Genomic DNA, 22,600 nt, shown 5'->3' with positions numbered 1-22,600 from the left:
GCTTGTATTTTGAATCATTATTATTATTGTTATTACTACTAATAATAATTTAATATATTGCTATTTCTCCTATAGGACCCAAGTAGCATACATGTAGTTTATGGTAGCAATGCTATAGGCCCACTCAGAGTATGGCATATTGGTGTAGCCAGGAGGTGGCTCCACCAATATGCCAGCTCCACACTATTGTATGTGACCCTTGTATCATTATATCCAAAATTGTATAATCCAGAGGCAAAGGGTTTGTGTGGTTCATCGTTTAACATGTCTGCAGTCTGATCTTTCATTCAGCGCTGACAAGTCTGTTAATGTACGGATAACAATGTTAATCCGTTGACAGACAGAGGATTAAAACAACAGAGCCAATGTTTTCAATCACTGAATGCTTGATCCAAGGGAACAATGAAAGCAACTGTTTACCTTGGCACATACATATTACCCATATACCCTGGTGCATTCATAGTACCCATATATCCTGGTGCACACATAGTACCCATTTACACTGGCACACACATACATATTACCCATATACCCTGTCACACACATACAGTACTTCCCAAATACCCTGGAGCATTCATACAGTACTTCCCATATACATTGGCACATACATATTACCCAAATACCCTGGCACATACATATTACCCATATATCCTGGTGCATATATAGTACCTATATACCCTGGCACATACATATTACCCATATATCCTGGTGCATATATAGTACCTATATACCCTGGTGCATACATAGTACCCATATACCCTGGCACACACATACAGTGCTCCCCATATACCCTGGCACATACATATTACCCATATACACTGGCACACACATACAGTGCTCCCCATATACCCTGGCACATACATATTACCCATATACACTGGCACATACATACAGGAATTCCCATATACACTGGCACATACATATTACCCATATACACTGGCACATACATACAGGAATTCCCATATACACTGGCACATACATTTTACCCATATACACTGGCACATACATACAGTACTTCCCATATACACTGGCACATACATATTAACCGTATACACTGGCACATACATACAGTACTTCCCATATACACTGGCACATACATAGTAAAGGCATACTCTGGAACCTAGAACTTACCCATATATGGGTCATAGGGTTGACAGTTTTAAGATCCACATACATTAGGTAAACCCCTAAAGGTCAACGGGGCTTAAGTCGACACATGAAATAGGTTGACAGGGTTGGAAGGTCGACACAAGCATTAAGTCAACAATGGGAAGGTCGACAGTCAGAAAGTCAACATGATTTTTGCACATTTTTTCCGTGTCTATGTTGACATAAGTCGACACGGACACCGTATGTGTACCGCGTCCCCTCACAAGGCCCGCTGCGCTCACCATGCTTCAGGCCCGGTGCCTCGCTGTGCTTGGCACACTATTTTATTGCCCCTCCACACCCTTGTAGATGGTAGGGCATAAAATACCACCTGTTTATTTCACCTTTTGACTGTCGATCTTCCCATTGCCGACGTAATGGTTGTGTCAACCTTCCACCCCTGTCGTCTGTGGCACAAGCATATTAACGGTGTACCCTAGCACATACATATTTACGCTATACCTTTGTACTGTATGTGCATATTATTTGTATACCTTGGCACAAGCATATTTATCATATATACTGGCACCTACAGTCCACAGTAACTGTATACCCTGACAGACACCTATTAACCGTATACACTGGTGCGTGCATATTACTGTATAACCTGGCCATACATATTACTGTATAACCTGGCCATACATATTACTGTATAACCTGGAGCATACATATTACTGTATAACCTGGAGCATACATATTACTGTATAACCTGGAGCATACATATTACTGTATAACCTGGCCATACATATTACTGTATAACCTGGCCATACATATTACTGTATAACCTGGAGCATACATATTACTGTATAACCTGGAGCATACATATTACTGTATAACCTGGAGCATACATATTACTGTATAACCTGGCCATACATATTACTGTATAACCTGGCCATACATATTACTGTATAACCTGGCCATACATATTAACTCTATAACCTAGTACTAACATATTACTGTATAACCTGGCCATACATATTACTGTATAACCTGGCCATACATATTACTGTATAACCTGGAGCATACATATTACTGTATAACCTGGCCATACATATTACTGTATAACCTGGCCATACATATTACTGTATAACCTGGCCATACATATTACTGTATAACCTGGCCATACATATTACTGTATAACCTGGAGCATACATATTACTGTATAACCTGGAGCATACATATTACTGTATAACCTGGCCATACATATTACTGTATAACCTGGAGCATACATATTACTGTATAACCTGGAGCATACATATTACTGTATAACCTGGCCATACATATTACTGTATAACCTGGCCATACATATTACTGTATAACCTGGCCATACATATTACTGTATAACCTGGAGCATACATATTACTGTATAACCTGGAGCATACATATTACTGTATAACCTGGCAATACATATTACTGTATAACCTGGCCATACATATTACTGTATAACCTGGCCATACATATTACTGTATAACCTGGCCATACATATTACTGTATAACCTGGAGCATACATATTACTGTATAACCTGGCCATACATATTACTGTATAACCTGGCCATACATATTACTGTATAACCTGGCCATACATATTACTGTATAACCTGGCCATACATATTACTGTATAACCTGGTCATACATATTACTGTATAACCTGGAGCATACATATTACTGTATAACCTGGAGCATACATATTACTGTATAACCTGGCCATACATATTACTGTATAACCTGGAGCATACATATTACTGTATAACCTGGAGCATACATATTACTGTATAACCTGGAGCATACATATTACTGTATAACCTGGCCATACATATTACTGTATAACCTGGCCATACATATTACTGTATAACCTGGCCATACATATTAACTCTATAACCTAGTACTAACATATTACTGTATAACCTGGCCATACATATTACTGTATAACCTGGCCATACATATTACTGTATAACCTGGAGCATACATATTACTGTATAACCTGGCCATACATATTACTGTATAACCTGGCCATACATATTACTGTATAACCTGGCCATACATATTACTGTATAACCTGGCCATACATATTACTGTATAACCTGGAGCATACATATTACTGTATAACCTGGAGCATACATATTACTGTATAACCTGGCCATACATATTACTGTATAACCTGGAGCATACATATTACTGTATAACCTGGAGCATACATATTACTGTATAACCTGGCCATACATATTACTGTATAACCTGGCCATACATATTACTGTATAACCTGGCCATACATATTACTGTATAACCTGGAGCATACATATTACTGTATAACCTGGAGCATACATATTACTGTATAACCTGGCAATACATATTACTGTATAACCTGGCCATACATATTACTGTATAACCTGGCCATACATATTACTGTATAACCTGGCCATACATATTACTGTATAACCTGGAGCATACATATTACTGTATAACCTGGCCATACATATTACTGTATAACCTGGCCATACATATTACTGTATAACCTGGCCATACATATTACTGTATAACCTGGCCATACATATTACTGTATAACCTGGTCATACATATTACTGTATAACCTGGAGCATACATATTACTGTATAACCTGGAGCATACATATTACTGTATAACCTGGCCATACATATTACTGTATAACCTGGAGCATACATATTACTGTATAACCTGGCCATACATATTACTGTATAACCTGGAGCATACATATTACTGTATAACCTGGAGCATACATATTACTGTATAACCTGGAGCATACATATTACTGTATAACCTGGAGCATACATATTCACCCAAACATATCTCTTACCACTAGTAAATCCTGACAGAACCATAACATGCACGCCTTTGTGATGTCAGACAGGTCCCTCTATAAATGCAAGGGGAGGGTGGATGTTTGTTTACCAAGCAGTAATCCTATGCAACATTCTGCAAATGGCACGGAGACTCTGCGGTGTGGAATTTGCCCGCGATTACACGTAGTACAGGGCAAGATCTACTTAATGCTGATTATTATTTTTATCCTCTATGGATGGGGAAAAAAAACAAATCTGCATAAAACGCCCTGGGGTTTGTTGCTGCAAAACATGGAAACAAGAGATCATTCTGTATTTCTATGTGACACCTTCTGTGTATCCAGAAAACAACAGATTTAATAAAGCGCAATAATTGTACGGAATATGCTAATTCTGCAATATGCACATGATTGCATGCTGGCAATTTTGTCAAAAACAGAGAACCAATTATGTTTTTTTTTCCGTTTTGCCCTGGCACACAAATATGAATAAGAAGCAGCAGGGTTGCTATAGCCTGCATCACAGTACTATGGAGAAATATAGAGGAATCTCTGTTTATCACCTGTTATGTTTGTAATTCCCTTATTGGCCTCTAGAGGTCAGCTCTGTAAATCTCAGCTCCTTTGTTAGACAGGCGGCTAAGATGAAACATGATGCAATGCATTGTGGGCACATCTCTCTCTCCAGTGTATTAACCCCCGCATCCCTTATGGCGTGCTATTGTTTATACATTCACACAAATGTTTAGACAGAGAATACACAGAGAAATGTTGTTTTAATAAAAAGTAATCTTTAATGAAACACCTACCTACTATTTCTGCAGCCTTACATAGGAGGTTATTATTTTGCATTAACCCCCAGCCAACACAGTTACCTGTCATAATCCATTCCTCATATGTGTAATGAAATTAGTTCTCTACTTGCCATATCAACACAGACATATAGAAAAATAGCAACATATATTAAATTGTGTTTCTTTTTCAGGCCCACATATTTGGGAACCCTACCTCCTTAATGCTTTCAGGTGCCTCTCAATGAAAGTCACATATATACACCGGAATGTACTGTATGACACTCATTAGATATACACATATTTACATAGTACTAGACTTACCATACTGTCCCTTTAAACCAGCACACTTATGAATTACAAAGGTTCTGTGGCTGATTAGAACCAGGTGAAACGCAAGCTTGCAGTCAGCCAGCCAGAGAACCTGTGTAATTCATAGGTGTCCCTGTTTAAAGGGATAGTATTTTAAGCCCACATAGTACACAATGAAAGAAGGAATTTGGTCCATACGCGTGCTGTACATGTACAAATGCTGCTCTATATTTCAGGTGAATAAAAAACAATACCTCTGTTCTATGATCTGTACAGTGCTGGCCTGTGTCTCTCGGACACCCAATAACTCTGTAGAATTATTAGCGCTGTTTATCTACAGATAACCTCGACTGTATTGTAAAATGATATGGACGTATGACCTTAACTGATGTCTTAAATTAAGCAAAACTGGTTAAATAGCTGAGCCACCCAGTCCAAGTGTTAATAATCTGCCCCTATAAATTAGGTCTTCGAAAACAGATCTCCCATTGTTTGATATCGAATTAAAACCTGGAGCTACTAGATTAAGGCTATGTACACACTGGGGATAGAATTTGACATTTTGAATACAAATGAAACTCTGATTATGCAATTAAAGGCTAACGACGCACCTCACCTCTATGGGTGGCATTCAAGTGTTTTGCGCACCAGGTCAATTTAAATGCAGGGTTGTCTACCTTTCTCCGTCAGGTAGAAAATGCTCTGTTCCTGGACTTCCCTGGTAATGCCATTACCTGTGGTGAAACACCTTTCGTATCAATTACCCAGCTCCCCACAGGTGATGGCAATCATACATTACCAGGGAAGTCCAGGAACAGAGCATTTTCTCCCTCATGGAGAGGGTCAGGTAGGCAACCATGTTTAAATGTTGCCGTGTTCAGGCACGCACAGCCAGCAGTGCTGACATTACTGTTATAGATGGGTTGGTAACTAACTACTGCGGAATTAAATATCATTGTACCCTATAAAATTAAAGGGGATTTTTAACTTGAATATCAGTTACATTGGACTGCAATTTGATGTGCGTTCATCTCAATCAAAGATTATTGTAAACCCTACGGGGAGAGCAATGGACGGGTTCCGCATCGCAAGTTTTCCCCCAACAGAGGTGTAAAGGAAAAGTTGCAATGGCGGCACCATATATGTGGCTGATATGTGCGCAGCCAAACATAGTGGCGATGTTTGACGGTAAATTGCTGATATTCTTGGTATAGCATCTTAAACGGCAATCCGACCAATCAGCTCCCAACTGATGTGTTTGAAAAATATCAGTTAGGAGCTGAGTGGCTGAAATCACTCATTGCGGGCATTTTATTTAAGTTTTATATGCGTTGCAAAAGCCAATGTGTATATAGCCTTCAGGTGCCTCTTACACATAACATAACCAGAGACATAAAAACTAATAAGGTACAGATTTTATGATTGATATTGAATAGGAAAAGCCCAGTTTTAGGTTTGGCGTATTGTTCTGATGTTCTCACCTCCTGTATGATGTTAGCTTTGGAGTCCTCCTAGTAGGGTGACCAACTCATCCCTTTAATCCAGGACACATATTAATTACACAGGTTCTGTGGCTGGCTTTCACCTGGTTTTAAACTGCCACACCTCAAGACTCCATTTCACCTGGATTTAAACACTGCCACAGAACCTGTGTAATTAATATGTGTCCCGGATTAAAGGGATGAGTTGGTCACCCTAGCTCCTAGTTGAAGACTAGACAGCAACAGCAACTCTGACAGCTGTCCAAATGACAAAAGGAGACCTCGAATATCAATGATATAGAGGGGTTGTCCACTTTGGATGACTACTAATAGTAAATAAATACAAAAAATGGTCATTCAACCAGGTGTCCCAATAAGTGCACACCTCAAGCCCTATCAGACTGAATGCATGGAGAGCACCCCTAGTGCTGAAAAGCAGCACAACGCCCCTTTCCAACAGGGTGTGGCCCACCCACAGATGTTATGGCCTAGGAGTGGGGATTTCTTAGCAATGAGAGCGTTGCACCAAGATGTAAATGCATTTAAATAAGCTTTTTCTGAATTGCAATAGCTCAGTGATATAATTTTGTATAGTATGAAATAAAAATTGTATCTTAGTACAGTAATATTTTTCTTTCGTATTTCAGGTTAGTTACTGCTCAAGGGCAAAACAAATGTCTTCTCCAACACAAGTTTTAAGATGTCCAACAATGATGTTTCTTTAGAGCAGGCATGTCCAAACTATGGCCCTTTAGCTGTTGTGAAACTACAAGTCCCATCATGCCTTGCTACAGTTTTGCTATTAGGAATTGCTAAAGCTATGGCAAGGCAAGCTGGGATGTGTAGTTTAACAAAAGCTGGAGGGCCACAGTTTGGACGTACCTGCTTTAGAGCTACTGCAACAACCAATATTGACCTTTTTAATTGGCTACAATATGAAAAACCATATCAGCCTGGGGTGGGGCTACCTCTCCTTGTGTATACATTCCTTTACACACACACACACACATATATATATATATTGTCTAGTGTCCGTTTGTGCACAAACACAGAGGCAATCACAAGGTAGCATACTAGCTTTCGAAGCATTTGCTTCAAACGGCAAACTTGTATATCATATTTAGCTGAGTGTTTCAGCACTTGCCATAAATCTCATCCCTGTCTGTTCAAAGAAAACCAGGGTTGCCTACCTGACCCTCTCCTTCAGGGAGAAAATGCTGTTCCTGGACTTACCTGGTAATGTATGATTGACATCGCCTGTGGGCAGCTAGGTAATTGATAAGAAAGGTATTTCACCACAGGTGATGGCAATCATACATTACCAGGGAAGTCCAGGAACAGAGCATTTTCTCCCTGAAGGAGAGGGTCAGATAGGCAACCCTGTATAAAACTGCTTCTGAAATTCATGACTTTGTAGCAATGTTAATACAGACTTCTATATCAGTGTCTTATATTAATACCTAGTCTCCAAAGGTTCTTTGTATCATTTTGACATTCCCCCAGTAATAAACAATACAAACCTTGTTTTGTGTTGGAGTTAAAACATCCTAAATGGGTGCACAGTAGTATGCCACAAATGTACGAATAAAAAGAATAAAATAAAATAAAAAAGTGCACATTTTTTGGGAACGTGGATGAAATTTGCCCTGGATTACGTGACGATTTGCTTACAATGCAATGACCTTGAACTGCCAGCTGGCCTATGAGACAATAGTGGCCCACTGCCTGGCTTATCCATGATTGCTCCAGTTACTTTCTGGCTGGTTCATGTGGTGCAGTTTTCCCTGAAGTTCCAGTTATAGCTTTATTACTGACCCGCCTTACAAGTACTTTAGAGACTGGGATTTTTGTTCTGGGAAGCTCACTTTTTGCTGGTTGGTGCTGTCCAGCAGTGGAGGAGGTGCTATTATTTCCAGTCTCTGCCGGGTGGCTGGGAGCATGGACCGGTAGGTGTTTAATGCTGATAGGTATTTTTGAGTCCTTTGTAAAATTTGTTTTCACTGGACATGTGACGGTTACTGGAGAGAGGGGCTTGGTGTTTACCTGGCTCAGTCTCTTCTCCTCCACCTGTGCTCGGGCTGTGTTATCATCAGTCTCTGTATATAGGTCATAGAGTGCATCTCCACTGTAACTGTCTCTGGAAATAGCCTTCTTCCCAGCACTCTTCGGAGGTTCCTCCTCTGGCCCTGGGGTGGGTGAGTCCCAATAACCCTCATCACTATTACGAACAGAGTCTCGTTGTTCCTTTCCCCCAATTTTAACATCCCATTTCTCGTTACCATTGGCTGCAACCTGTTTCAGTTTAGGTGGCTTTGCTATATTCCCATCACATGCGTCCTCTTCCCTTGAGTCCTGCCGGATAATACTCACTTTTTCCACCTCTTTGATTGCCTCCTGCGGTTGCGGTGTGATCCCCAGGAACTCTTGGATGTCCTTGTCATCTACTTGATCTGGACTTGCCATCTCCTCTCCACCGCCCTGATAGGCGATCATGTTTGGGGTCTTTTTGTACAGAGCCTTCCTGCCATTGCCATGTATAATCCTTGTGCCGGTACCGCTGCCTCCTTCCTCGTCCGGGTCGGCAATTATATCCCCACAGCCTGTAAGAGAGTCAAAGCTTTTCAGTGATGTAACATCAGCCAACAGCAAACAAATACGATCAAAAGACTGTTCAGAGGGTGGATCAACAGTAGAAGGGTCGGGGACTGCAATTTCTTGCCCACTATCACACTCAGGTTCTACAAAGCAAATACTGTTTACTGTAAGTTCACCTGTTACGTTTTCATCCTCCTTTTCTTGTTGGATCTCCACTTCTGGTTCGGGAAACTGGCAAATGATGTCCATGTGCGGGCTACCTGCCTCAGCAATCCCATCTTGGGGTTTGTTGGTGTGGTGTGAAGAGCAGGGAGATTCCTCGGTGGCTTCCAATGGATGGTCCTCCAGCGAGATGTTTACTTCCACAGTCTGCTCCTCGCAGGGCAAATCAACTGTGATGCTCTCTGGAGGTACCTCCGGTTCACACAAAGGTTTCTGGATTTCCTCCTTAATGCATTCCAAGCTGGCTGTCAAAGAACCGGACAATATCAGTCCTGGTTGGTCTTCTATGGCCCCTTCCCTGTCATCCTTGTTGTATTTATCTTTCCTGTTCCATCGCATGCTGCTAAACAGTCCCTTCAGCCCTCTCTTTTGTCTGCTGCCAGCCCTCGGCTCTGCATTCTCCCCTTTCACGTTCTCTAATTTCCCATTCTTTTTCAGCAAAGAAAAGAAGCTGTGGGATTTAGCCACCGAGCTATTGGGTGAAACATCTGTCTTCTCAGTGACAGGCTGGGTGCTTGCATCCAAGCTCGGTGTATCAACAGCAGCCTCGGACGCACACTGCTCCTCTCGCTTGCTGCTCTCCAGCACCACATCGGCCAATCCATCCAGGGTCTTGCTCCGTACCATGCCCATTTTGCCTGCGTTCTTCCCATCTCCCTTGCTTTTCACACCAAATATCGACGGCAGGGCACTGCCAGATTTCCTCTTCCCAAATAATTTAAAAGCAGTCTTGTTTATCTTTCCCGATGGCTGCTCAGCTGCTGGGGAATCTGCACACTCACAATGCAAGTCCATGTTTGCCGTCTCCCTGATCCTGCCTCCTTCCTCCTGCAGACCCCCGCAGTTGCCTGATGCTGATTTTCTCACTGGCAGCTTCTCGGCTGCTCCTGTTCATCTCTATGGCAACCAGGGGGGGATAAGCAGCTTTCGTCAGTAATGGGCCAGTGCCAGCTCAGTGTCATCCATTCTAAATCAATCTGCAAACTGCAACCAAATACAGGCACCCCCCCCCTTCTCTGAAAGGTTTATGTAACATGCCCATTTATACACTGTGTTTTCCTTGTGGCAGGTATATCCCTGCAAGGTGATGGTGCTTCCTGTTTACAGTCCAGGAGATGCGTGCATCTGCCATTTTTTTGCAGCTACGCATGCACAGACTGTATATCCTAATATACACCATAGTGGCTAATGATAACGTTAATATGATCCAGTTTTTTTACTCCCTCGGTGCTTAGGACAGATATGTGCCCGGTCTGCAGAAGGAAGGGGGTCGATGGTTATGTTCTGGGCACAATCACAACATGTGTCACTGATGTTTTCAGTGCGGCAGGGTGACAGATGTATTTACCCATATATTGTAAGATATAGTGAAAAATAAAAATACACACACTGCATTTTTTTTTACTTGTCATGAATATTTTCGGGGGGAAAAAAAACCCTCTTTATTGACACGATGGTGATAGTGTACCGATTTATGTTTTTGCTGCTGGGTGCTCGAGCCAAAAATATAGGGGAGTGGCTTCATGGGAAAGGGGCGTGGCCACAAAATAATACTGATTTATATTACGCAGCACAAATGTCTCCAATATTCAAATTATGGCAACAGTGCCAAATACATAAATGCCCCCACAGTGCAGGTACATAAATGCTCACACAGTACCTGTGCCAGCGACGAGGGAGGGGGAGTGCAGTGGGACATGCTGGGTGGGCCGCTGCTGAGTGGGTGGGTGCTCATCAATTTCCATGGGTGCTCGGGCCCTCAAGCACCCACAGAATCGGCACCTATGCGTTCACATGGCAGTGATGTACAAAAACATGCACGTATATCCCATGACAATATTATACTCAGTTTGCAAGACTGTGTTTAATGCCATTAATCTGAAGAGCTGCCTCCTTATAGGAAATCCGGTATTGTCAAAGATATACTGTAGGGCAGGAGTGGCCAAACCGGTCCTCGAGATCTACCAACGGTCCATGTTTTCCAGATCACCTAGCTGGTGCACAGCGGTAGTCAATACTAACGGTCACATTTTCAAACATGCTGCATTCATTCCTACTATAGATCCACAGGTTGCCTGGAAAACATGCACCATTGGTAGATCTTGAGGACAGGTTTGGCCACCACTGCTGTAGGGGCCATTAAGATTAAGAAACATTTATAAATAATAATAAAGTCAATTTGCGATAGATGACTTCTGCTTAATTCTGGTAACATTATTGTTGCTGTCATTAAGACACAAGAACATTGAATAAAAAAAAAGTTGCTCAAATTTTAGCTTGTCCCCACTGAAACAGGTATGGCTAAGGGAAGACCTGAATTGCATACCTCCCAACAGAACCCCTTCCAGGAGGGACAGGATGCTCTGTTCCTGAACTTGTATGCCATTGGCAGTTGCAGAGTTGCAGGGCTGCAGCACAGTCCAAAATTCAGATAGGGAGCCCCACCAACTGCCACCCCAAACTCCACAGTCAGGAAATCACTGGCAGGTGTGGCTCCCCTATTTGAATTTTGGACAGTGGTGCAGTCCCACCTCTGCAATTGCCAATGGCAAGGAAGTCCAGGAGCAGAGCATTTTGTCCCTTCTGGAATGGGTCATGTTGGGATGTATGCAATTGGGTCGACCACTGAAGGTCGACAGGCCTGAGGTCAACACCTGAAATAGGACAACACATGGCTAAGGCCCCAAAAAGAAAGTTTGTTTGAATTTTAGCACAACCCCCTTAAAAAGATGTTAATACACAATAAACATTTATAATGGATTTATTGTGACAGAATAATTGACAAATAAAAATGAAGTATAAAAACAACAGATATTTACAGAATTTCCACTGGTATAATTCAGTGTTTCTTGGGTCACACCGGGCACAATAAATATGAAGACTTTCTCTCACCATAGAATGGAGTTGCGGTGGCCTATACTTTCATGTGAAGGTCTGCGGCCAGCCGGCCACACCGCAGATGGCTTGCTACAGGAGAGTCCTCAAATAAAGTGCAAGTGCGTCCTGAAAGTGTCCGGTCGTCTGAAAGTGCAAAGTGATCGGCAGTCTGTATCCAATAAGCTGCAACGCGTTTTGGAGAAACTAAGTCTCCATTTTCAAACACACAGCTTGAAAAAGGAGACTTAGTTTCTCCGAAACGCGTTGCAGCTTATTGGATACAGACTGCCGATCACAGTGCAATTTCAGACGACCGGACACTTTCAGGACGCACTTGCACTTTATTTGAGGACTCTCCTGTAGCAAGCCATCTGCGGTGTGGCCGCAGACCTTCAGATGAAAGTATAGCCCACCGCAACTCCATTCTATGGTGAGAGAAAGTCTTCATATTTATTGTGCCCGGTGTGACCCAAGAATCACTGAATTATACCAGTGGAAATTCTGTAAATATCTGTTGTTTTTATACTTCATTTTTATTTGTCAATTATTCTGTCACAATAAATCCATTATAAATGTTTATTGTGTATTAACATCTTTTTAAGGGGGTTGCGCTAAAATTCAAACAAACTTTCTTTTTGGATTCTACACTTTAGAAGGTGGTTTTTAGAAGGTGGTATTACACTTTAGAAGGTGGTGTACCTTCTTATGTTTGAATAGCTGCACCCTGCTTAATTAATTGAGCTTAATTGCTCCACAAACACTTGTTTTCACAACATGGCTAAGGCCGACACAAGCATTAGGTTGACAACGGCAAGGTCGATAGTCAAAGGTCGACATGAATTTCCTATTTTATGTTTGAGCCGACATGTGCCGACAGGCGGTATTTCATGCCCTACCATCCACTAGGGCAGCTCAGCGAGCCATGCAAGGGGACGTGGTACACTCAGACGGTGTCCATGTCGACTATGTCAACATTTGGGACAAAAACGTGAAAATCTCATGTTGACCTTCCCATTGTCGATCTACCCATTGTCAACCTAATGCTTGTGTCGACATTCCGTCCCTGTCGACCTTAGCTATGTCGACCTATTTCAGGTGTTGACCTAAGGCCTGTTAATCTTCAGTGGTCGACCTGAAGCATGTCGACATAAATTGGGTCGACCCAATGTCTGCAGTCTGCACTTGTGAGGTGATAAATCTACTTGCCTGCCTTCTTGGTTCGGTCATGAGGCGTCTAATAATCGGATGGTTCTCCTGGACCCCGGGAAGAGTGGACAAGTTTCCCAGGTGGTTGCCATGGGTACGGGTTGTTAGGTTGAAGGTGTCTAGGTCGACAATCAAAAGGTTGACCACTATTGGTTAACAGTCAAAAGGTCGACACATTAAACAGGTCAACCTACATTAGAGCAACATGGCCAGAATTTCAACACAAGCATAAGGTTTACATGGAAAAAGGTTGACATGCATTTTTCACTTTTATGTGTGTCTATGTTGACAGAGGTCGTCATGGACACCGTATAAGTGTACTGCACTCGCCATGCTTCGGACGCGGTGCCTCGCACACTATATTATATAAATCATGAAAAACTCATGTGTCGACCTTTTTGACTGTCAACCAAAAGTAGCCAACCTTTTGTCAACCAAAAGTGATTGACCTAGACACTGTCAACCTAATGACCGCAAAACTTGCACATTCCGCCCCCACTGTCGGAGGGGGCGATGATGCAACTTGCTCTGAATCGCTTAATCATTATGTGATTTTAATACAATTTATGTTCAATTATACTGTGTATATGCACGGATGGTGTAATGGTTAGCATTACTGCCTCACAGCGCTGAGGTCATGGGTTCGAATCCCACCACGGCTCTAACTGTGCAGAGTTTGTATATTCTCACCGTGCTTGCGTGGGTTTCCTCCGGGTTTCCTCCCACAATCCAAAAATATACTGGTAGGTTATTTGGCTCCATTCAAAATTAACCCCAGAATGTCTGTGTGTGCATGTGGTAGGGAATATAGATTGTAAGCTCCACTGGGCAGGGACTGATGTGATGCAAATATTCTCTGTAAAACGCTGCGTTATATGTACAGTATGTGCTATATAAGTAACTGTTAATAAATAAATATATCCTGCATAACCGCTGTGATCCATCTGTTTGCAATAAAACAGCGAGGCTTTGCTATATGAATCTATCCCTGCGTAGGATGCAGGAGGGTTCCCACTCTTCCAGGGCTGTGGGGTCTACCTGAGAAGTGTATGAAATAAAAGCAGTATCCTGTTTAAGGGCCTTAATCGAAAGCATTTGAAAATGGCCATATCATATAAGTGTATGGCAAACTTAAATATTCTTTGTGTGGCCTAACTAATACCAGGTCATTATGTCACCAACATGGGTCGAGGTGTAGTGTGAAAGCGCCCCAACCCCCCATGCCCCCCGGGTCGAACAACCCAGGATTTCAATCCTAGTCACAACCAGGGTTGAGGTGGCTCTGACCCGGGTTTCAGTGCAGTGTGAACGGGTAACCCAGATTGAGTGACCCGGGTCCCTCTTTCACTCTATGAAGGAGGCAGTTCTGTCAGCTCCAAGTGCTGACTCCTCCCCTGCCCCCCGATGACAGGCCGCCGTTCCGCTCAGCCCCCGTGTGACGTCCGCTTCATCCTAGGAGCTTACAGACCGCAAATGCTGGGACGCTCCTTGGATGGATCCGTGTCCTAATCCTGGGTGTGACCCGGCATTGTACGGTCTGAAAAGGGGTATAACGTCTCATCTGCAGTGCACCTATTGTGACTATCATCCCAAAAGACTATGGTGGTGATTTTGGTTCATGCGCTCTCATTCGAATTCGCATGGGAGCGCAATGATTTTAATCTGTGCATGTGCATTTCTGCAACACCTCCCACAGGACACACGCAAAACGAAGACACCTGAGAGCGTATTAGTTTTGCGTGTACTCACATCATTTGACAGCACAATTGTTTCAGTTGACGTGAGCGACGCCATCTTGTGGCCTCCACAGTTACAATGCAAAGGGTTTACTTATTACCATTAGTTTTACTGATACAGTATAATGTGAAGAGGAATGTTTTCACACACTTTATTACAATATTTCCATATTATTTTAGTTTAACCTGAATGCATTAAAGGGATTTTCAAACCCTTTGTTTGTATTTTATTAGTAACCAGATTACGTTTTCCATACTAAATTTACAACAACAAAAAATGTGAAAAAGAAAAATACTTAGATGGGAATTGGGGGCTTCTGCACAGATTTCTTTGCCCCATAGACACTGATGGGGCCAGCTGATAACAGTTTAAAAATAAATCATAGTTACCTTACCTAGGTTCACTGTGCCGTGTAATTGCATACCTCCCAACTTTTTGAAGAGTAGAATAGGGACACTCGCGCGGCGAAGCACCCGAAAAGGGGGTGTGGTGTATGCAAATGAGGACACGGCTTATGCAAATTAAGCTGCGCCCTCGTTTTCGGCCACAAATAGACGCTGTGCACATGCGCACAGCGTCTATTCTGTGATATTGGGGGGGGGGGGGGCGGACTCCCAACTCCCCCCCCCTCCCCGCAGCGGGACACTGCCGGCCGTGGGAGGGACGCGGGAACGTCCCCAAATATCGGGACGTTCCGGCGTTTAGCGGGACAGTTGGGAGGTATGCAATTGGATCCTGATCGAATCAGTATTAAATAGAAAAGCAATGACACCATGTGCGCACCCCTTAAATGTTTCCTCCTTTGTTAGTACTGTAGCCCTTAAATCTTAAATATAATCTTGCACATATATTTATGCAACCGCAATGTTTCCCGGCCCCAGTATATAAGCAGCATTTATGGAAATAATGCAAAAAAAGGTTGGTATATAATTAAAGATAAATGTTGGCAAGATATAAAACTCACCCACCTGAGGCAACAATACCATAATAAAAACATTAATCTTTCAGTCAGGAAGAAAAACAAGAGGCTGACGTATAAAAAATATGCATTTTACCCACTGAGGGAATGAACACGATATTATACATAGCTAAACATGACATCATCATGACATCATCATACCTATAACATGCATCAGGTCATGGCACTAAAGACATAAATATCCTCCACCACGTATTCTTTCACTATAATGAATTGACCAAGTGATGCCCCTTCACAGCTGTAATTAAAACAAGTGAGCCATTAATCTGTCACTGGCTGGGAAAGCTGATTACTGGTTTAATACTGGCCACACACGCATTCATTTGTGTGCTGCAATACAATTATACAGTAACACGCACAGGATGAGCACATTCTACACATCCGATGATCAGATTGCTCGACCTCAAGCGATGGGTCACTTCCCACCTGCTGAGAGAACGCTTCTATTGTTTGAATCCAATTAAGTGGAGCTTTATGTAATGATAATGCTCAATATTGGGCCTCGTTCATAGGTGCAGTTTTTTTTGCCACTGCGGCACGTGCTGAGATTGATTAGCCATGCCTGGAACATTTTCTAGGTGTTTTGTAGACAGCCATTGCAAAGTTGTATGCAGCACAGTTTTAGGAGCGGAAAGGGCAGCCAGAAAGTAGGTAAGTATGTTATGGGGGTAATTCAGAGCTGATCGCACGGCCGTGAATGTGCAGCAGGTAGCGTTCAGGTAGACGCAGGTAGCGAAATGTCTAAATCCATATGTAAGATGCTCACCATCGAATGATTTTCTCACTGGTCACCACTTGCAAGCTAAGAGTAGCCAGAGACGTCCTCTGCGGCAGCAATGAATACAGGCATATCTACCCTGCTGCTAACATCATACACCCTCCCCTAACAGGCTTGGGCACACCTGTTTTCCCTGACTATCCCAGCAGTTTTTTTCCGTTACGCTTAGCGTTTTCCTTAGCACTCCCGTTAAACTATTGGTTACCGCCCTCAGACGCCTAATTCCTGTCAATCACCTTTCAAGGGGCTAGCGAAGAAAAGAAGTTGCAGGCTTTCACCGCAACGTGGCATCACGTACGTGCATTGCGGCCCTTATGCATGCGCAGTGTTTTGATAATCGGCCGCTGTGTCGACCAGCCCCTATATTCCTCTTATTTCAATTTATGTAACTGTCTATAAGAGGTAACGTTTATCTTGTTGTGCGGCTTTGTCTTCAGGTCTGATTCAGAGGCGACTGCTGCATCTATAGGAGGAAAATGCCAACTGTTGGCTTATCTGATCTGCTGGTGTATCAAAAGACCAGCATCGGATCACCATCTGACAGCCGGTGGCCATCTGTGTAATCTGAAATGAAAGCTCGGACTCCGCTGTCGAGACCAGTAAATCTGCGTTGGAAGACACTGGCTTTGGAGTACCCAGAAAGTGGGGGAGACATGCCCCCATTTTCGGAAACTGACAGCCCACACCCTCATATGGTCGCATCCTGTCAATCAAACTGTGGCTTCCCTGACACTGAACTGCAGCTGCATCGCGGCACGTGTGCACTGTGGCTGCGGTGAGTGTGCAGTCTTCCCACAATCGGACAACTACCGGAATAATTGAAAATACTGGTGTGGTATAACACACTGGCAGTCGGGATCCCAACAGTCATTAGCCCAACATCAGAATCCTGACTGTCGGGACTCAGACAGCGGGGCGAGCACAAAGAAACTCCTGCGCTCGCCACACTGTGGGCACAGAGGCTCACTACTGTATGTTTGCCACCTATTCTGTTCTCCCTCATGGAACCCCCACGAGGGAGAATAGTCACTGCCCGTCTTTTGGGGTTTTAGCAGTCGGGTCGGGTGCCGGACGGGATCCCGACAGTCATTTACCCGACGTCGGCATCCCGACTGTCAAAACGCCGGCAGCCGGGTGACCGACGGCCACACGCTATTTTCCCTTGTGGGGGTCCACGACCCCCATAGAGGGAGAATAGAATAGGTGGCTCGCGTAGCGAGCGACCACGCCCGCAGCGTGGCGAGCGCAGCGAGCCCGCAAGGGGCTTTTTTGCACTAGCCATGCTGTCTGACTCCGGGCAGTCGGGATAATGACTGTCGGGATCCCGACTGTCGGAGTCCCATACCACACCCGTCGGGTCGTCCGGCACCCATTCTGAACAAATTTATTATTTTGTTGCCCATAAAACATCACCTTGGGTGTAAGCCAGCCTTCAGATGTTACCAGGGTAGCATGCGTTGTGAACAGTGTGACCTGTGTCATCCAATGCTAACAGTATGCAGAAAGGTGGATCACTGGCACTTACAGATTGTCTCATCGAAGTGCCAACAAAGGGACGACTCAGCAATAATAATGGTCAAGCCTCCCTCTAAGTACCTGCTTATGACTGTGATAGCTGAGTCCATGGTCAACAGGTCACTGCCGAAGCAACGGACCAGTAGACCATAAACGACCGCTTGGTGGTTGGCGTTACCTTTCCTTTCTCTCGCTTAAACTCAGCTCTGACTTTTACTGTACAAGGAAAATAAAATCTAATGAATGGGTATCTAAAATCTATACTAAGTGGCGTACGCTGAGATCAGCAGAAAGATACAGTGCTTAGGATGACGCTGAGACTATTGCTCTATCATGAACCTAATTAATCAGTTAGCTGCAGGCTCAGCGGGAAGGAATTTATTAAAGAACAAAAATATAAATAATTTTTTTCATCTTTTAATTGATTTCTCTCATTTGTTTTGCCAGCCTGTGATTTTCCATTAGTGAGTTCTATTAGCTATATATGTAGTTGGTTTGGCTATTGCTTCGCAGGAGTTTAATTTCTGAGAAAATTCTTATATATATATGAAAAATGCCATCATCTTATTATGTATAAAATGAACTTCAAAATATCTACTTCTATATTCACACAGGCTTTTTACCTCAGTGGTGCAACTACTGTAAGGCAGCCCCAGCAGCCGCTTGGGGGAACAAGCAGCAGTGGGGTCTGTGTGGGCACCGGCAATGATTTATATAATTTATAGTTACGCCACTGTTTTACCTGTACACATATTAGGCCTCTTCTTAAGCTGGTCATACACTAGTGGCCACTTTTCACCTGATGCCGACGGATCGAGCTGAGAAATCGGGTAAAAAGTGGCCAAATCGCATGTGTTTGACATCTGATCCCATGCGCGATCCTGTGAGCATCGGTGTTGCGGGACATGGGAACGCATATGATATATCATATGCAAAACCACCTGGGAAGCTCCCAGGTAACCACCAAGGGGGATTGGTTGCAACTTCTCCCCTCGGGGAAGTCGAAGTAGTGTATGGCAGCCTTTAAACTCTAACCCACCAGTGGTAAAAAATCATGCATGGTGTACTAGTAACAGCATGTACACATGTGTGGCTATAGAACCTACTGGTTACAGTACAGCCAAAGAGTTATCAGTCTTATAGTGTGTACACACGGTAAGATATGGCTTCCGATGTTGCATCGGAAACCATATCGCATGCAGATCGCATGCTTTTTTTAGGGCTTGCGAGCCCGATGTGCGCTCCCGCGTGAGCGCAAATCGGTAGTGAAATAGAGAGGGCAGGCAAGACTATATAGTGCAGATCTTCACTATACAGTTTAAATTGTCCCTCTGCATTCATGCTGTGCGATGCGAGTCCCGATACGATCTGATCGCATCAGGACTCGCATCTTACGGCATATCCTGCCGTGTGTACACACCTTTACATTTGCCAACAGGTCACCTCATTGCTGGGGAGTACTCAAAGCAATAACGGGCAACCTGATGGACTGGAAGAGTCTCATGTCCAGCCCTCTAACCAGTGGTTAATGGGTTCAGTGTCCACGGTGCCCCCTGGTCCCCTGAGTCCACGGTGCCCACCGGTCCCCTGAGTCTATGGGTGTCGTGGACACACAGAGGGAGAAAGTGTTGGGATTTCGGCGGTTGGGATTCCGGCGTTGGGATTTTGACCGTCGGGATTCCGACCGCCGGGATTGTAACTGCATCCCGTATATATATATATCGGTTGGTTTTATAATTCATAAAATATATATAAAATGGAGAATTTCATCCGGCGCAGTTTCTCATCTTAAATGACCTTAATAAACCAACAAAGTTTATTCAGGTACAAATTTGGTACCACACACAGCCATACATGGTAATCATCATCATCAATGGCTGCCAGGCTGTGTACTGTACTAGCAGGATATATCATCAATTTCTGGGGGTACAGTGTGTATTACAATTATATGATTTCCTTCCTTGAATATCAAGAGGGTAACGTTGGCGTATCTTAATATATTTTGGGGTAAAGGGTAAAAAAGTTCCCTGACCCCTGATCTACCACTCTCACGCAGGCTGAGCTCAGTTGTGTGAGCTACCCTTCCCAGTACCGGTGCAAGGCACCGGAGCGCCCCAGGCGGGGGGGAAGCTCCGGTGTTCACCCGCCCCCCGGCCGATGTTCAGGAGAGGGGGGGGTGCTGGTGATCGCGGCGCTCCGGGGGGGGGGACGACGCTGCGGTGCTCACCCGCCGCGTCATTTCCCGGGGTGGGGGGGTATAGAAGGTGCCACTCACCGCTGCTGGTTCCTTCTTCTGCGGCTGGCGGGGAGACCCGTCCCTAGTCCCTGCTGCAGCCTCTGACTGCCTAGCGCTGCTGCCACGGAGGCACTGTTCCACGCTGATGCCAATTGTGAGGGGCGGGCAGCAGCTGGGACCAGTGTCTCACCACCAGCGGCAGCGGTAGCAGCGCTAGGCAGTCAGCGGCTGCAGCAGGGACCAGGGACGGTTTTTAGAATGGTGCTGGGAAACTAGAGATAGCTGCCTATTCCCAGCACCTGCCACAATTATATTTTATTTAAATGTTGGGCTGAAGAGGCGCCCTCCAGTGGCGGCCGCCCTAGGCAGCTGCCTAAAGCTGCCTAGTGGTAGCGCCGGCCCTGACCCTTCCAGAGACCGCACAGTGACACCCACTCCAGCGCTCACTCACGCTGCATACTCTAAGTTCATCTGTGTGAGTTGCACTGACATGGGGTCCAGGGGTGCTGACCCCCAGTGACCCCTCCTTTAATCCAGCTCTGATGGCAGCACCCCTGGAATTGTATGTCACACATGGTGGCACCCCTTGAATGATACGACATACATGGTGGAACCCCTGGAATTATACAAGACACATGGCAGCACCCCTGGAATTATACACGACGCAAGGCAGCACCCCTAGAATTATAAAGCACACGTGGCAGCACCCCTGAGCTGATACGGCACATTTAGCAGCACCCCTGGAATTAATTTATTTGTCACACTTGGCAGCAACCCTATAATCAAAAAATATATATATATTTTTTAAATAAATTAAATAAATACCCCTTAGAAGTCCCCCATAGTAATTCCCCATAAATGCCACCCACAGGCCTTCTTGTAGCTTCCTCTGTCCGTGCTGTTTGAAATCACAGCAAGAATGAAAATGGTGCTGATCGCCGGGATTTATATAGGGTCCAGATCTCGTGAGAATCCGATATTGGAAAGATGACGCTCGGCTTCAGTTTGGATCTGGAAAATGGCGCCAAAGATCGAACAGCTCAAGTAAGTTCTGGATTTGCTTCTCTAGGAACAGAACCAGCTCATCCCTAATTATAATACATCTATGCAGAGGTTCTGCAGGTCCCTGATAAATACAAGGTTACACATACACATAAATAGAAGCGTGCAGGGTCAGTGCAGGACTGCCAGTGTTACACTGTTGCAGGGACAAGGCAAGCTCTGCTGACATACACAAAGCACTTGTCATAGCTATCTCAATAACAAAGAATATAACACACAGGATACATTGTGCTTGGCCTCCATGAATTGGTTTAACATCTGTGACTATTATTTAGTCAGAGGCGATTCTCTGACATGCTTGTATTTCAGGGTTGCCGACTTTCAAATGCTCCTCTCCGGGAGAAGCCCGGAGAGGAGACTTTCATTACCCGTTCGGGGGGTGGGGCTTGACTGTGATGTCATTAAGCCACGCCCCCATTAAGGGAAATAGTCAAAATCACTGATCTCCATGGAGGGGGCGGGGCTAAAATGACACAAGTGTGTCATTTTAGCTCCGCCCCCTCCTCTGAGACCCGCGGATTGCAGCATTTAAATGCCGCGATCGGGGGGCTCAGTGGGGGTCCCCCTGTTTCGGGGAAGGGTTGCCCACCCTTCCGGGGAACCGGGAGGGGGACCCGATTTTCGGGAGACTCCCGGTAATTCCGGGAGGGTCGGCAACCCTGTTGTATTTAAAATAAACTTGTTATGTAATTGTAAGGAAAATATACTGGTAATGTAAATTGAAGAAATAACTGTAGCGAAAGTTTGCTTTGGTATTCAAACATACAGTACTGTACCTCTGCTTAATGAGGGATCTACATTTCTACACTAATACTTCACTGTGGGCAACTTCCGGGAGAGAAGCA

General features: G+C 44.2%; 1 protein-coding gene across 1 annotated transcript; it reads right to left on the bottom strand.

The window, feature by feature from the left end:
- Positions 1–4,735: 4,735 nt before the first annotated feature.
- AMER2 (APC membrane recruitment protein 2) lies at positions 4,736–10,314 on the bottom strand. Its single transcript, XM_083169902.1, has 2 exons — positions 9,320–10,314; positions 4,736–9,148 (listed from the first exon to the last, which is right to left on the bottom strand). Exons 1-2 carry the CDS (start codon positions 10,158–10,160, stop codon positions 8,298–8,300), a joined length of 1,692 nt encoding a protein of 563 aa, XP_083026028.1. The 5' UTR covers positions 10,161–10,314; the 3' UTR covers positions 4,736–8,297.
- Positions 10,315–22,600: the final 12,286 nt, after the last annotated feature.

This window comes from Crinia signifera, chromosome 2 (genome assembly GCF_055691185.1).
Source record: "Crinia signifera chromosome 2, ASM5569118v1, whole genome shotgun sequence".
Lineage (NCBI taxonomy): Eukaryota > Metazoa > Chordata > Amphibia > Anura > Myobatrachidae > Crinia > Crinia signifera.
This window is presented reverse-complemented; position numbering and strand designations above follow the sequence as displayed.

Excerpts from the sequence above, each read along its gene's own strand:
- AMER2 (XM_083169902.1), bottom strand. The coding sequence starts at position 10,160 with ATGGACTTGCATTGTGAGTGTGCAGATTCCCCAGCAGCTGAGCAGCCA. Across the intron at positions 9,149-9,319 it reads GGAGGATGAAAACGTAACAG|GCTGTGGGGATATAATTGCC; the intron begins GTGAACTTACAG and ends ACTCTCTTACAG.